At 35.9% G+C, this 16938-nt stretch overlaps 1 protein-coding gene across 6 annotated transcripts in view; it reads left to right on the top strand.

Moving 5' to 3' along the window:
- The window catches only part of CCSER2 (coiled-coil serine rich protein 2), a 67979-nt gene that overhangs the window by 7606 nt on the left and 43435 nt on the right, over positions 1 to 16938 (top strand). For 3 of the 6 annotated variants that reach the window (XM_057421533.1, XM_057421537.1, XM_057421536.1), the window contains exons 2-3: positions 5720 to 7190; positions 8087 to 8286. In XM_057421533.1, coding sequence (XP_057277516.1) covers positions 5759 to 7190; positions 8087 to 8286 — 1632 coding nt within the window. In that variant the 5' untranslated portion in view covers positions 5720 to 5758. Of the gene's footprint in view, positions 1 to 5719; positions 7191 to 8083; positions 8287 to 16938 lie in introns of all 6 variants that reach the window. The other 3 variants (XM_057421532.1, XM_057421535.1, XM_057421534.1) reach the window with 1 other exon arrangement.

The following is a 16938-nucleotide window of genomic DNA, read 5'->3' as shown; positions in this document are numbered from 1 at the left end:
ATGACTTTTTATTGAAAAAAAAATAAATCTTACGGGTTTTATAACTGAAATCCTGTTTTGTTTCAACCTTTTTGATGTAAAAATTTGGGGTTTGAAATGTATAGGCTCTATTTTATTAATAAGGAAAGGTAAAGCGGGCAAATTTTTACAAAGCATGTTCTGGGCAGAGAGCACTTAGCCCGTTTTATTTCCTTGAGATGCCTGATACGCAATGTAAATGGCATTATGGCAGAGTGAATTGAGAGTGTGGCTGTAAGGGATGTGGATGGAGTTTTTGATTTTGGAAGTATTCTGGTAGCTGCCTCCTACAAAGAGAGCTGAATTTCCCTATTTCTTTTTCTCTGGTAAGTGCTTGTGTACTCTAGCCTTAGAAAGCATCAGGAAACAGTATTCCGATGCACAGCAACACCTTTAAAGATTGCAAGGAATGTCACATGTTTTTTGCTGTATTGACTACAGATACTGTCCGATGTTAGAAATACAGAAACCCTAATCTCTTATTATGTCTTTCTTTTTCTGTCTTTATCTCAATTCATTATCATGCTCTGCTTATATTCCTTGACCCTAGTGCCTTCTGACTGACAGTAAATAAAATTCAGCACAACAGCAGCTTGGATAAACTAGTTTGATTGGTGTTTGTAGATCAAACTGTTACAAATGGGGAGAACATCAGCATACCTAAGTGTGAAGGAGGAAGTTTAGAAAAAGTGTTACCTCTAAGCTCTCTGAGATCTGGGAACATAATCTGTAAACTTCAAATATAGAACAAGATTATTTCAGAGATAAGGTACACTAAGCATTGAGTGTCATATGTTATGACTATGGTACCTTCAAAGAATAGACTGTTAAAGAAGTTAGTAGTAGTCACTATGCAGATTGGATATAGAACAGACAGTAAAATTCATGGATTACTTCATAAAGCATTGGGAATTGATTTGACAGAAGTGTTTCAGAGGCACTGAAGACAGGAAAAGGAAGGAAGGATTTTACTGCAAAGCTGATAAATCTTACTGGATCTTGGAGATAAGAGAAAGCAGCTTTTTTACCTGGAGCCAGTCTGTGCAGGGTAAGCAACACAAAAGAATCCGATAGTTGTAAACTTTCAGAAGTGTAATCACTCGGAAGATTTAACTCATACACCATATACAATTTCCTCAGAATTCATCATCTTTAATTCTTCAGAACTTGTCCTGTTCAGAGCAGGTGTTTGCTGGCTAGATCTCATGCCGTTTTTTTTTCAGGTGGTAAGCTCCTGTGGACCTCTTAAAGCTGAAAATTGGCTTGCAGCTATGCTAGCATCTTGCAGTGTTCCTAAGTACTTGCTAAAGACGCTTTCTGCTGTATCTATTTCAAGGTCCTCCCTGGAATATTTTCCCTTATAATTCACTACATCCCTATATTGGTATAAATAAGGTATTTTCATGTAACTGCCCATTTTAAAATTTCATTGAGAATGTCACAGTAACATCAAGTACTTAATGGCAGAAATATTAACAGAGCTTCATAGCATTTATTCTGTCAGTCTGCCAACACCAAATACCTCCTTTACCCTGCTCCCCCCAATAAAGCAAAAACCATCCAAAACCTGATTAATAATTGGTTTTTGCTGATACATGGATAATGATAGGCATGATTTCTTTTGGGGTAGGTAAGGAAGCTTGTGTACCGCTGTAGTTGCCAGGTTCTTACAGACCTACATGAAAGCACCATTTTTGTTATCCAGAAGCAGCAAGGTGGTGTTAACTATCTTGGTTTTCCAGCACAATCCTGTTACAAGAGGATTGTTGCAAATGTATCAATCCTGTTACTTTAAGTTTGTCTCTGCCTCAAGAAAAATATTATTCATACTGGGAAGGAAGTTGCTCTAAGGAAAGTGTTTTAAGTTAGCTACTCGGTACTTCTGCTTAAGTGGTCTTAAAATCGAGAAAAATAATGAAACATACATCTGAAACTGATGACATAGCAATAGCTCTGCAGAATTGCTCATCTGTTGCCAGTCTATCAGATGCGTTTCATCCAGCAGCTGTTTATTCCATGCTGCTGCGATAGTAGGAGAGGAGTTTGGTCCCACTCAGAGTAATCTGTTTGGAACTTGAAAATGCTGTTTAGCAATCTGGCGGTGTGGATCATAGGGATCGCAGTATTTTAAGGTGTCCAAACACTGAAATGTGTGAACCTTAAGCTGTCTTCTGCTGTAATAATAATTCCAAAATGTGTAGGGTGGAGTTTCAGATACAAAGCTTAACTTTGCTGAGAAGCTGATATGTAGGAAGCTGCCTTTCTGGTGGTGTTGAAACAGACTGTGAACAAAGTAAAAGTGAATGTTGTGTTTGCTAGCTGACACTAACATTGGAGGAGCTTGTTGAGGTGTAAATAATCCAATGCAGAAAGCACAAAGGAGAGAAAGAATGAATATCCTTTTGCTTATCAGCAGGATCTTGAATATCCTTGAAGGTAAGGATGTAGCAGTTTTTCAGTTAACTTAGGTTATACTTCAGAGAGGGTCTGTGGGTTTAATTCCTTTCCCTGGGTCATTATGTAAGGCTTGGCTCTTTATAATTAGCTTAATTCCTGATTAGGCTTGTGTGCACTAGATAATGTATTTCCCAAGGCAAAACATACAAGACTCATTTTCTAAAAGTCTGGGTTTTTTTTTTTTTAAATGTATAGATTGCTGAAGTCTAAAAATACTTCTATTTTCTTTATAATACGGCAGACTACAACTTAAATTATATTGAACCTGAGTTTTGTGGGATGTAGAAATCATACTATAAGTTGCAGGTACTGTGCTGCTGGATAAAGGAATGTAATGGTTAGAGTAGTTTTATTTCTAATAATAAACATATGTCAAGATTGAGGATGTTTAAGAGAATTTAATAAGAAAATTTCCCATTTTCTGGGAAAAGAAACATCTTCCAGACACCGTACTGTTAAGTTTTGGGTTTTTTGTTTTTGGTGGCATTTTATTTCAGGGAAACAAATGCAACCTAAAATTGAAAAGGTGAGACAGTACTTACGCTTAAGTAGCTAATAAAACACAGACAAGTATTACTTGTCTTTTTAATTTAATTATCTGAAGTGTTTTAAGCAATCAGTACACTTTTGAAGATAATGCTTTGTCTTTCCCTAATCAAGGATAAATGAGCAAGCACCCTTCCTAGAGAACTGAAAGGTCTTCTTTTCAAGTTCAATTTGCAGCATTTGGTGGAGGATTAAAGTAATCTAATTAAATGGCCTCGTTTAAATTTTGCAGTCACCTAAGAGATGGTAGACAGATGTGAAATGGGAATTATCCATAAAGCAGGAAAGTTAAATTAGCAACTTTCTAATTTAACTTTTTTTAATTTGGAAGATTTCTTTGAGACTTGAAGATTTTTGTTAGAGTTGGGGTATCTTTTGATGTATACCCAGTATAATGCTTGTTTTGAATGAATTCATCAAGATATTAAAGGCCATGTTTAATGCATGAGGTTTTTTGTTTTTTCTTTTTTGTTGTTTTTTTTTTTTTTGGAAAAGGTATACTTTATTGCCTTCACTGTATATATTTGACAAATATCTGACATTTGATATTAAAGCATAATGATTTTTTTATTTGCAAGTTATATGGGTATACTGTAGGCAAGTTTCTTTTTTATGATTACAAATACCCAAGCTCTTTTTTATGGTTATAAATACATGACTGATTTGCTGTGAAATTTTTTCTTTTTTTTTTTAGTAGGTGGTCATCATACTGTTTTTGAGAGAGGTCTAACATTAGACACCTAAATCCACATACACGCACTTATGTATAATGAGTTTGCAGTTTGCTGTTGCAGGGAGTGGTGGGGGGAAAACTGTTGTGCTGCTTTGTACACCCAGGTGAGGGTGCCTCTGGTGTGCAAGAACTTTTTGAAAACTCTGGATTTGTCTGTTTCTAAATGGAAATGCATTCCATTTGTAGTGTGTGGATTCTGACATTTTCATTATGTAGAAGCCCCTAAATAGCCATGTCTCTGTGTTCTTCTTCGTATCTTTTTAATGTGTATCTGCTTACAGAAGTACAGCTCTGGGGCATCCTGTTCATTTACAAAATCCTAAGGGTACTTCAGTTTGCATGAATTTAAGGCCACTTTGATTTCTATCTTAAGTGTTACTTTGTGAGGCCTTGCAGACTGGGGAGTGACTCACTTTAAGGTAATACTTGCTGTTACACAAGATATTTTCCGTACCTTGAATAAATATAATGTTACTTGCTGTATGTTGATTCTCATGATTGTTGTGGTTAAATTTTTTTTTTTCAGTCCTGCCAGGTGTGTGTAGGTCTGTGAAAAGAGAAACATGGGTAATAGTTTCAGGGAATAATGTGTGAATAGCTGTGTCTTTACACTGTTGTAAGACCAGCAAGTGGAACATAGGAAAACATGAAGTATAGGCTAGCAAAAGCGATATTCTTTTACAACTGTCTTGGAAAAAAAACAGAAACTTGGTCTTGCAAATAGAAAATTTAATACAAAACTTGTCTTAAGATGTGGCATTGAAACTTGGAGACTTCTCAAGGCCTTACCTGAATTGCAAATCTTAATAATAACAGACAAGTTGTTTGTATTGTATAGTCAGGCAAAATGACAGGCTAAGTACTGTACAAAAGGGTGGTACAGACATTCTCCAAGTAGTAGGATGGATAGGTAGATGAGGGAGGAAGAAACAAAAAGCAGTATAACAAAGGAAGGCAAAAAGATATGTCTATAAAGCAGATATGGCTTTATAAAATAATATGAAATAGACCAAAATGGCATGAATGTAAGTTGAGATATTCATTAAAGAATGTAGTGGAGTCTCTGTACTCCAAATCAGGTTTACGGGAGTGAAATTCAAGATACAAAGGAGTGTGTGCATGCTGTGATTGTGCCTTAATTCATACTCTTGTAGCTAGGGTGATGCATTCATGTATTGCCGCACAGAAGTAAGACTTTAGAATTCACTTACTAACACTGACCTAAACCAACTGTTGCTTTATACCTGAAGTTTGTACATGAATAAGATAATGACCAAAATAGACTATAATTTTCATTCAGAGAGGAAAAGCTACCTAGGAATATTCATCTTGAATGTGGGACATCAATAAGATCTAGAAAAATAATGCTATGGTGAGGATTGTATCTCATACTACAGACATTGGGGAAACTGGAGGGAAAAATCCCAAACAAACATTAGCTCTTAGTCAGATTTTATATATAGTTTTTGCAGTTTTACATTGCTGGCCACAGATTTGTGTTATGTTCTATTTGTAGGATTTTTTTAAAATAAAAAGTAATTTAATAATCATAACACAGTTGAAAAATTCAGTTTACTGCTCAAAATAGGTAAATGGGGGGGGGGAGGGAACTAAACCCAAAAATACCCACCCAACAACAAACCCAATCCCTTTTTAAGCTTATTTTATAGATTTCTAAGGGAAGGGAAAATAAATAAATAAATAGATAAAGGGCAGTTTATCTAGAGAATGAAAGCTGGGAGCTGGGTGTGACCTGAATAACAATTACTGCCAACTAACTGCTGGTGACTGGTATTTCTCTGGAGTTCACAAAATTTGCATGGGCTAGTTTGTGTCACCATACAGGTAGAGTTAGGCACAGGAATGTAATAAATTTATAGATGCAAATGTATATAAAATTCTTTTGTTTAATGTGTGGTTGATTCAGGTATGATATTGTTGCTTTTTCTTTTTTTTTTCCCTTAGATTCAAGCACCCTGTACGGACCAATGTACCACATAGCTCATGGAAGAAAAAAATCAAATCAGGACATCCTTGGTTTCCAGGCTACCGAAATATGGAACGAGAACTTCAGGAAGTGTTTTGCAACCTATGCCAAATGGGACAGCTGTTAGTTTAGCAGGGAATAATGGTGGCAAAAGTTTCAGCAAGCACAATGGCACTGTTCACATGTCTTCGTTTTCTTTCAACTGGAAAAAGTCAAATAAATACCAACTTCATGATCATAATGGGAGAGACACCAACTCTAGAAATAACTGTAATGAAAAATTAATTGATTCTCAGAAGTATTCTCAATCTCAAGGAGCATTGTGTAATGATGTGCTCAGGGTGGGTTTGAACAGTACTGCTTCAGTTACATCAAAAGCAGCAAAACAAACCAATATGTTTGTATCTTCTACTGAGGAATTAAACCCAAAGTCTTTGCCTGGACTCTCTAGTTCAGCAAAATTTGCCAAAGGTACCCTGTCAGGAAGGACCTCGTATTCTGGACTCAGTGCTCCAAAATCACATTTAAATGGATTATATGGAAATAGGACGGTGGTAGGTTTGCAGAGACCTAGAGCTAATTCCAGTTCCACAAGGACAAGTTCAGGAGAAGGCTTGGCACAATCTACAGACAACAGCAAGGCTTTTTCCTGTGAAAAAATGGTAAGATCACAAAGTTTCTCACATTCCATTCAGAATTCTTTCCTTCCCACTGCATCTTTAACCAGGTCACATTCTTTTAATAAAGCTGTGGATCTTACAAGGCCTTATCATACTCAAAATCTAGCTGCCAGGACATCTCAGAGGTCAACTTTGTTGTCAAGAAATGCATGTCAGTTGGATGTACCCAATGGAAATGAACCTGTGAAGTACGGATTTGCCAGACCCTACTCTGGTATGTCAACTCCTTGTTCAAAGAAGCCCCCACTATCAAATGGATCTGGGTCAGCACCTTCTTTTGGATACAGGTTAAGTCGACCTTCTCTGCTGAAGCCTGCCCGGCAGCGATTTGCTGGAAATATCAATAGCAACAACAGGACAACTCCTGACACATGCATCATGGAGAACTCTGCAATTTCAACAAATATTAACAGAACAATTGAGAAAAACAGTGTTATAGAGAGCAATGCTCAACGAGCAGAATCTGATGAGGGTTTGCATGAAAGTATGGGAAAACATGGGTCAAAAGTCATGTGTATGAGCGATGATGGAGATGAAATATCTATATCTTCTTTGTCATCCTCTGAAAAAATTGATTTGAGTGAAGACTTCAGTGATGATTTCATAGATATAGAAGACCCAAACAGAACTATACAAATACCGGAAAAGGAAAACTGCCATCAAGAATCAGATCATGGGAATATAATGTCAATCGAACCATTCACTTCTCTCAAGGAAAGTGGAGGATCTTGCTGTAATACTGATGAGTGGCTTGATATAAATGTGTCTGGTAAATACTTTATGTTCTGTTCTGTTTGAAATTTTATGTACTAAAGCAAGATCCTGTAACTGTAATTAAGTTGTTTCATATAATTGCCCGTTGCTTGTGAATTGTTTCAGAATGGAACTTTGCTCTATACTGGCCCATTTATTTTCTTACAGTGCCTTTTCTCCACGATAGTTCTCCTTCCCAAGCATGACTTTAAAGAACTTTTTTCTGTGGGATAAGAATGAAAGATTCCTCCTTTAACCATGCTTGTGGTATGGTTGTGGGTTTTTTCATATCCTTGCTTTGTGATTCACTTCTCTGGACTGGTGATCTTTTAAGAAAACTTTTTTCTCTCCCTTCCGCCTCTGTAGGCAGAGAACAGCTGTAATGCTGCTGAGTAGTGGGAATAAGTCTAATTTAAATCAGTTAAATTTTAAATGGCAGTGTCACTATTGCCCCTTCCCCCCCATGCATGCTATATTAATTATTTAAAAAATAGTTGAAGAGACAGATGATGTTTTTAAAAAGCCGTGTTTTCAAAACAATGATGGGCTTCCCACATACTTGTTTTGAGAGAACTTACATTTGAAAGATTGGATCCAAAAGATAAACTTTTGGTCCCACCTCTTTTATGTTAAAAACATACTGATTTCTAGAAAGTAGCTTTCATGATGGGTGAATTAGTGCAATGTAAAAGGCCAGGAAAGATGTAGGTTGAAAGAATACTTAGTTGTAGCTACCAAACCAGCTTGAGCTTTTTTTCCCCTCTAGGATGAGTGAACAATACTGTAGAATGCTTTCAGATGGTCTGTTACAGTGTAGTTACAGACAAGTACCAGTAATAGACATCTTAGTATTCATTTTTGAAGTATTGGATTGGTTTTGTTACCTCAACTATTCCTATTTTCTCTAAGCAGTGGATGACAACAGTGAAAGCACAAAGCATACTGCCGAGAATGCGATTTCTCCAGAGATGAATTATAGAGCTGGTTCTTCTTTTGAGCTTTCTCCATCTGACAGCTCTGATGGCACGTATATGTGGGATGAAGAAGGATTGGAACCTATTGGAAGTGTCCATCCATGTGGAAGTTATGAGTCTTCAGAAATGAACAGCATAGTACGTATTTATATGTATAACTTGCTTAAATGTAGTATTTCGAGTTGATTGCTTAAATCTCTTTTGAAAACTGAATTAGTGTAGTTTGGATTTTTGTTTTTGTTGTTGTTTTGTTTGTTTTTTTTTTACTTCAGAATTGTTTCTTCTTTTGTCTGTAGTTGATAGGTTTTTGAAACTTCTTGTTTAGGAAGTTTGTTCCTGGACAGGTGACCTTGAGTCACACTTTTTTTTTTGTTTGTTTGTTTTTTCCTTAGTCTCAAGTTAGGGCAGAACAGCTCCATCCTTACACAGTCTCATGGTGGTGCTCACAAAGAATAAAGAAAGGAATTTCCACAAATGATAGGTTAAATATCTCCTACCAGTCACTAAATTTAGGAGTGAAAAAGCAAGAAAATAGCTATTGCCTGTCTGACTTGTGTCATCTTGTTTGTATACTGTAAATGCATAGGACCCTTCTGAACTGAAGTTTATTTTGATTTCTCAGCTTGTTCAAGCATAGAATCTGTAAGGTAGATACCCGACTGTAGCTCATATAGCAGGACTCTTTGTATGTCTCAGATGTGATACACAAGATGCGTAAGAACCTTTTTTCTTAAAGTTGTAACAGATCTGTAAGAAATCAGTCTGAGGACTGATTCAAATTCAGCCTTAAGAAAGGATGGAGAGTTGTTGCAGTGCTGTGACCCTCCGGCTGAGGTGAGGGAGCCAACCCTGGGATTTTAGTGGGCATGAGGAAAATAACTTATCTGTCTGTTCTTCATCACTTTTCACTGTTCATATTCCTTTACCTGAACAGACTTTTGAATAAAGCAACTCATATTTTAGTAACACAGTATTAAAAATTGGAGCTTCTAAGAGGAAAAAAAAATGGTATAATCAGTGTCATGCTTCATGTATTTTGAGCATGTTAGATACTGTGACACCACTGTGAATTTAGTAATGTACTTTTGGACTTGGTCAGGGTTTGTGGCACTTGCTTAGACTTTGATTTGTACTTTTAGCTGGGTTGTTTGCTGTAGTCCCAGAGCAGAATAGCAGAGCTTTCTCCTGAAAATTTGACATAGCTATGTAATTATATTCTTGTGTAACTGCATACAAATAACTGATATTTTTTCAGATACTTATGGTTTGCTTTCTCTTTTAAATAAATGATGTTGAGCGTCAGTGCTTACAGTCTAGAAATGGTTATTAACTTTTTGTTGTAATTGTGGCCAGCTAGGAAAAGCAGTTTGAGACTTGCAGAATGAGTTCTGTAGTTTTACTGATATTGACATACAGGGGACAAAAAAGGGTGCTGTAAAAACAAGCACCCTTTCTGCAAGCACATGCATGCACATGCCAGCAAAAAAGTTTTTAAACTTTGCCCTTGAAAAATAATAAATATAGATATTTTGATACATACAGTGTAGTTTGTCAGACAAATAAAAGACACTACTTTCCAATGTTTTGGACCCTGTGTATCAAGGGGTTTGATACATGTGACCTCCATGTATCTGTATGTGAACTGATAATGTTCTGATTGACAGAAGCTGTTGAAAGCCTTGTGGAGCAAAGGTACATTAGAAGCTTTTGATATTTTTGTTCACTTTTTTGTTTATTTCTTCCTCTACTGAAAGTAATTAACTTTTTAATGAGGGCTTAAAAATGAAGGAATGAACTTACTATGCTTTGTGGAAGCAGAGGAAGGAGGAGGTTTAAAGACTTATGGTTGAATCTAGAAAGTTGTTGTGTTTTCTATCCATTTTAATTTTTATCCTGTTAGTGCTATTTCAGAATCACAGTGTTTACTGTGACTTTTTATCTAAATGAGGGAAACATCAATAATATTTTATTTTTGTAAGACATAAATGTATTTTCAGTTGGGTTGGGTTTTGAGGGGAAATTGTAGCTCTGAAATGTTTGTTGAATTGGCTTTTAGTGGTGGTTGAGTTTGGTTTTATTTTTTTTTATTCCCTATGCATGTTGTTTTTGGTAGAAAGCATGATACGTTTAAATTCTTTAGCCTAAAGATTGAATAATTTTTTTAATCTGAAGATGCAGAGGAATTTCTGATGCAGTTAGTCATTATATCTGAAGAATTATATTCTTATGTAGGTTAATGTAACTTTTGTTCCTTGTTTTTCCTTTTTTTTACATGCAATAAGAATAAAGAAGGTAAAAAAATAGAACTAAAGGCATTGAGAATAATCAGCACATCAGATGCTTTGATTGCTGGGAGATATGTGATCAAATTATGTGGTTTCTATCTTCTGGTGTGGTGAAGGTAAAAGCAGTTAGTATCTGGCAAAATCCAGTGGTTAAGCATTAGAATTGAGAATTTTGAGTGTTTTTGAGCTGATGCCAGTTTAACTGGCCCTTGGAATTAATGTTTCTAGGGAAATCTGCAAAACATATAGTTGGTTCTAGAGTTTCCATGGCATCAAGCTGGAGTGAGTAGAAGCAATGTGGCTGAATTCAAGTAACTAGATGGTGAGTAACTGGTACTGGTTAATGCACAATCAGCCTTTTTCTTATTTCCATCTTACTGTTACATTGTTACTGTATTGACCTTAATATCAACAACTATTAATATTTTTCCTAAATTTTTCCATAGATGGCAGTGCAGCTCTTCCTGGGTAATCTTAGATTAGGAATGTTTTGACCATTTTTGAAAAGGCAGCTTCTGCAGAGGGACGTTAGCTAGGCTTCTGGAGTGACAAGAAGAATAGGAAGATGGTGGAAGGAGCTTGCTGGCTACTCAATCTTTTTGTTCCTTTTTTTTTTTTTTTGGGAGGGAGAAGAAAAACAAGTATCTTTGCTCTCAGTAGAGCTTGGTTTTAAGGGCATGGTGTGTGTAGGGAAATAAAATAGAATGCGGCCTCTTTTAGGACAGTCCTTATGTTTTTCACTAGCTGGCCAGATAGCTATGGACCAAATGCAGAATCCGGTGTTGGAGGCTTGAAAGTTATACAAATCTTAATAACCTCTCATAAGATGATGCCATGGGAACTGACGGCTAGGTAGGACGTGCACGAGGGGTGGTTTTTTTTTCGTCTTTTTTTTTTTTTTTTTAGACCTTGTGAGGATTTTTTTTATGTGTGTGTGTAACGGAAAACAACTTATTCCACTATTCCAACTTCCGTTTCATTTCCAGTTTTGAAGGCAAAAATCAACTGGTTAACATTCTAAGAACTGAACTCCTTTCAAGTCTTCAAGCATTCATTTCATTTCATTGATATTCCTTGTATTTCTTTCGACAACTGATCTTTGCTGCTGAGCACCAAATCGCAGGTGGAATTTCTGCTAATTCTGTGTGAGAAGACTGGTGCTTAGCAGAGCAACTGTGATGGTTCTGTAAGCCACTGACATAGACAATATTTGTCAATACTTATTCTCAATATTTAGCTGTACTGTTTGCTCACGTTCTCTGTTTCAGCTACATACTGAGCTGCTTTACTGTTTCATGGCAGGAAGCTGGTCAACAATGTGAGGTACAGCTTCAGATGTGTTTTGTGTGTTTTTTTTTTTTTTTGCTGGTGTTTTTTTGGTGTTTGTTTTGGTTTTGTTTAGTTTTTAATATAGGCTTTCATCAATTTTGTCACTAACTATCTTCAGCTCAAGTTAAAGGTATAATTAAAATGTTTTTGCGTTTCACTGCCACTGAGTGGTTGTAATCAAATCTTAGATTACAATTATTCAAAACCAAAAAAGCCTTGCAAACAAAATTAACAGTTTGATTACAGAAAGAGGAAAAATACCCAAACCCAAACCAACAAACAAACCAGAAACCAGAAAGAACCTGAACAAACATTAATGTGGATCTGCACATTTTCTGTGTTTCTAGGCTTGAATTGTGCTCTTGATTGTAATGCAACTGTCTTAATGAAAGAAACCTAAACCACTTTGATTTATAGAGCCAGGCTGAAGTCAAGGTTGAGTTCTTATTTCCTATAAATGAATTTCATTAGAGGGCAAGACTGTATTAGTATATTGCTTGCTTGTGCCTGAGTAGGGTTAGCATTCCCTTAGTAGAAGTCTGTTAGTTACGCATCCGAAGGACTGAATGTCTGATTTCTACGACAATTTTTGTAATAACTGCTTAGGACTGAAATAATTTTATTTCAGAAAGTGGGAAACAAATGTTTTCCTCTTTCCTAGAATGCGAACATGTACTATAGTGTATCATCCTTGCTATGTTTTTGCTTTCATTAGTTTTGTCTGGAAGGATGTTCAAAATACATACAAGCAATGTATCCTAAAACATGCATCCTAATTGAAGTCTCATTGCTCCTTTGCTTGATGACTAATGAAGCTCTTTTGCTGTATCAAAGTTTGATCTAGTTTGTTTTCTCCTGTCCATTGTATGAAGTAGACACATAAAAACCAAATTTTTGTACATGAACTTTGATTCAGAGTGAAGCTTTGAATATTTCTGGAAAGTCAAAGTTCTCATTTACGTAAAAAATAAGATAGCTAATACAGTTGTGTGCACTGTTCTGAGGTATGTTAATTTTTAAAGGCACTATGATTTTCTAGTGTATAATAGTTTGCAAGAAGTAAAAATTCAGATTGAAAATATTCCAGTAATTTTGGCTTCTTTCTTTCATACACTCTAGAGAGTATGGTTGTGGTGTTCGGGGTTTTGTTTTTCTTTAAACCAATGTCATTTGGGCATATAAGTTTAGAACAGGAAACTGTTTTGAGTGTTCCCTCATTTATCAGGTTGTAACAAGACCCTATGTTAGAAAAAGACTAAAGAGAATCTTCTTACTCCTTGTTACTGTAGACTTCGGTAACAATATGAGTCTTTATTTACTGAAATAAATAAAACAAGTGTTTTGGGTATATACAGAATGAGCATCAATGTAATTATCAGGATATAGGATTCTGGAATAATAATTGAAATCTGGTTTTAAGAGATAGATGTGCTTTAGTTGTTGAGAATTTAATTACCCTTGGAGTGAAATCTGGATCTCATTGGAATGAATCTGTTTTGTCATTTCTTGGCATGTGGCTAGAATTATTTCTGGAGTGTGAATTTATTATGTTTTTCTCTTCTTCCTAGGTAATTTTTGAAATCTCATAATTCTGTTTTCTTCTATTTTTTCCCTTTGTGATTGAAACTTGGGAAAGGGCAATTCTGAATTTTTGAAACTGGGCAAAATGTTTTCTGGTTTGTGAAGCGTAGATACGCACAGTGAAATATGCTGAAATTTGCTCCACTTAAAAAGGAAATAAACTTGCTAAGGTAGCATTATTTAGTTCAATCACTAATTTCTCACTGTGTAAGAAATTGTGTAATTTACTGTGTTAATTACCTTAATATTTTAATATTTTTAATAATTCACTTTTCAAAATGACTTTATAGTAAGCTTTAAATTGCCAGTTTGATTTCTCAAATGGCTATTTGTTATGTGAACTCAGACTTGTGTGTATTTCCAATACATTTACTTCTACACAGTGAAGTGTCCTAGGTATTCTACCTATTCTTTAGTTGCACATCCTCCTCAGGGGGTTAATACCAAAGCATAGTTCTCGTTGCGTGAGAGGCTAGGCTCTTAAAATTTTGGGTAGATTTGTTACAGCTGTAAAAAAAAAAAATGTAAGCTTAAGATAATGTAAAAGTATGGAATAAAACAGCTATTCAGATATACAAGGATTGATTTTGAAGTAGCATTTGGGAGACTTTTATGAAGTGTGAACCCCTTAGAGGTTGCCATTTGAGACAAGATATATATTGCCCAGTGTGGATTTTTGATAGAAGTATATAATGGGAGTGCTGAAAATTTTTTTTAAATGGCACAATGCTAATTCCATACAGATAAATATTGAGTTTCCATGCGGTGCTATCTAGATTTTGTAACAGCCATTGGAAGAATTTTCAGCACAAAATGCTTCTGAATTAAAAGCAGGTTTTATAGGCTTGAACATAATTGTAGACTGAAAATGAGCTGCATTCTTACTAAGTTTTTCATGAAGATTTTTTTTCACTGTAGAAGTTAAATTATCTGAACCTTCTGGGAAGTGACTAAGAGCGAACTCTGAGAGTGTCAGTCTGTACTTTGTATTGTATCTCCTACATTTCCCTCTGTGCCCAGCATACTGGAGACCATTTTTATGGACAGAGCTGTATAGCACATACCATCACTAATGTGGAATAGCAGCATGGAGTTTTGTATTTTCTGTGCATTTGTTGCATTGATCATCACAGAAATCCTGTCCTGTGAAGGGCAGAGTGAGTAAGTGGTTGTTCACACTCCTTCATCTGAAAGCCTGTCTTTTGGGTTTGTAGGCCAAGGTTTTTCTTCGCAAGAGTCACTGAAGTAGCCCATGAAGTCTCCTGTGAGATTGTAGCTCACTGGTGCATTCTAGAAAACAGCAAACAGCATGTCTGAATTTTACTTGTAATATAAAAGGATGTTTTGTAAATATGTTGTCTTGGTAAGCTGCCATTTCTCCTTAGGATGTCTGTGAAAGAGCTTTGCCTTACTCTGTTTTCTAAAATTCATGAAGTGATTCAAACTTCCTGCTCAGAAATACAGTGGTTCTGGGATTGGAATCTCATACAGATGTCAGCCTTGAAAGGTGTTTTTCACTGGCATGCATCTGAGTGCCACTTAGCCGAAGCTGGTGTTGCTGGTAGCCTCTGGTTAAGCTCATAAGGTCATATCTAAGTTCCATGCTCTTTTGTCCCAACATCTTCATGCCATATTCCAGAATCTGACAAAAATGATGCTGACTCTTAAATTGTACTGTTCTCACTTAATAGTTTTCATTAGGTTGATATAATTGCTTTTCTTTTTCCAATATTACAAGTATAAAAATCTCTGGCATTTGTTTTCCATATCATCAGTTTCTAAAAAACTTTCAGTTACGACTGAAATCTTTTATTAGGAAAACCAGTAGACTGCTTCCAATTTCAAATCCTCAGAAGTCAGTGTCACAGTTTTGTGTTTAGTCTCCATTATGAGCAGATATTTGTGGGCATACTAAATTAGTGGGAGAGGATCCTTAATGTATCCACGGTTAAGCTTTTAGTCTGAAACTGCAACTGCTATGTAAAAAAAAAATCTATTATTACTTGTCAATATGGAACTAAGAGTATAAACTTGCTTCAGTACATTCTGTTAGCAACGTTCCTCAACCAGTCTTTCAGCAGAGTTTGCTGGCAGATGGTTTTCTGCTTGTAGCAGGGAAAGGAAAAGGCATGAAAGTAGCAACTGATTTCAAGGTGCTGTCTTCAGAGTGAAAATAGCCACAACCCTCCCATTGCTGCTCTAGTCTCCAACTTCAGAGCTTAACTATTGCAGCAACGGGAGGTAGTAAGAAACTGAATTACTTAATGAGATGGCATTTCTGCCTCTGTCTAATATGATATGTGTCCCTGCTCTCAAATACTATTAAGAGGTTATGTGACTGTATTACAGTGCACAAACCTCTTGTGATGTTGGTTTGAGAAGCATGACATTTTTGTGAACAAGCTTTTATGGCAAATTACCTTCTTTTCCTTTGGGATTGGAAAGCTTATATGCCTTTGAGAGCTGCTTGGTTCAGAACTGACACAGTAAATCTTCTCATGCTGTTTTAGCTGCTAAAATCAAGGCAAGTTCAGTTGTACTCCTTTGTTTCAGTTGTGGCAGCTGTTAATGACCACTTTGAATTTGGATGATGGAGAGAGCAACAGCTGTTGTGTTGGTGTGTGAAATATGAGAATAAATACTGGTAGAAATTAGCTTCTTTCTTTTCATCACCTTGTAAGTGGTGTTTCCTGGGTAAGTTGGTAACTGCATATTAAGTGTTAAATTTTAATGTGAGTTTAAGGCTATTCCTTTTTAAATTTTGTTCTTTATTCTAGCAAGTACCATAGCTTTTTCAATAGCAGAAGGACTTCAGAGTTACTCTAGTGTACTTTATATAACTGTGTTGCTGAACTTCTAAGTTTTGCACATTGTTTTCATTATTCCTAGAAAATCTTCAAACCATAATGAGCAGGTAAACATGTGCCCAAAGAGAACAGTAGTGTTAAAGTTGGTGCATTTGTCAAAGTTATGAGTATAAACAAGAAAAGCATTTTCTTAAAAGTATGTAAACCAAATTGACACATACATCGAGAAGCTCTGAGTTTCTGGACACTTTAAAGATAACTGTGTGCTGATCTAGGTGTTTTTAATGACGTTTCCTTTTTCTTTATACCTAAATATAAGTTATAGGAGCATTGGTGTTAAATCTTTTTCAAATTGCTTTTTGTTGTCAAGCATCAGAAATTTAGGAGAGGGGCAGTTTTTTAAACATGTTGGGGTCAGTTGTTGTTCTAGTACATACAGCTTTGGTCCCTCTGGATGAAATGTGTGCACCCAATTTCAGTCTTAGTGTTCCTACAGTTCTAGGTATGTGAAGCACTTCTTTTCAAGAACACTTAATATTGCATTGAGGCTGCAATCTGTTATAACTTTGTCATCCCTCTTGAGACACGAAATTTAGCAAAGCACTGTTCTTCCACATATGAGGTGGTTCTCAGTAAACGGCATTTCAGTGTGTTTTATATTCTTGGTTCATATTGAAATGTATCAGGATAATGTAGTGAGAATATAGTTTTGGAAGTGCAGGTGACGGGATGCTTCTGGTGGTATCAGCAGTTCATTTTGAGATTGGTCAAAATGGAATTACTCAAAA

This window comes from Pezoporus wallicus, unplaced genomic scaffold (assembly GCF_028554395.1).
Source record: "Pezoporus wallicus isolate ANWC-B61680 ecotype Strahan unplaced genomic scaffold, APGP_CSIRO_Pwel_v1 contig_4816, whole genome shotgun sequence".
Lineage (NCBI taxonomy): Eukaryota > Metazoa > Chordata > Aves > Psittaciformes > Psittacidae > Pezoporus > Pezoporus wallicus.
Note: the sequence above shows the minus strand (reverse complement) of the source record. Positions and strands in the feature narration are given on the sequence as shown.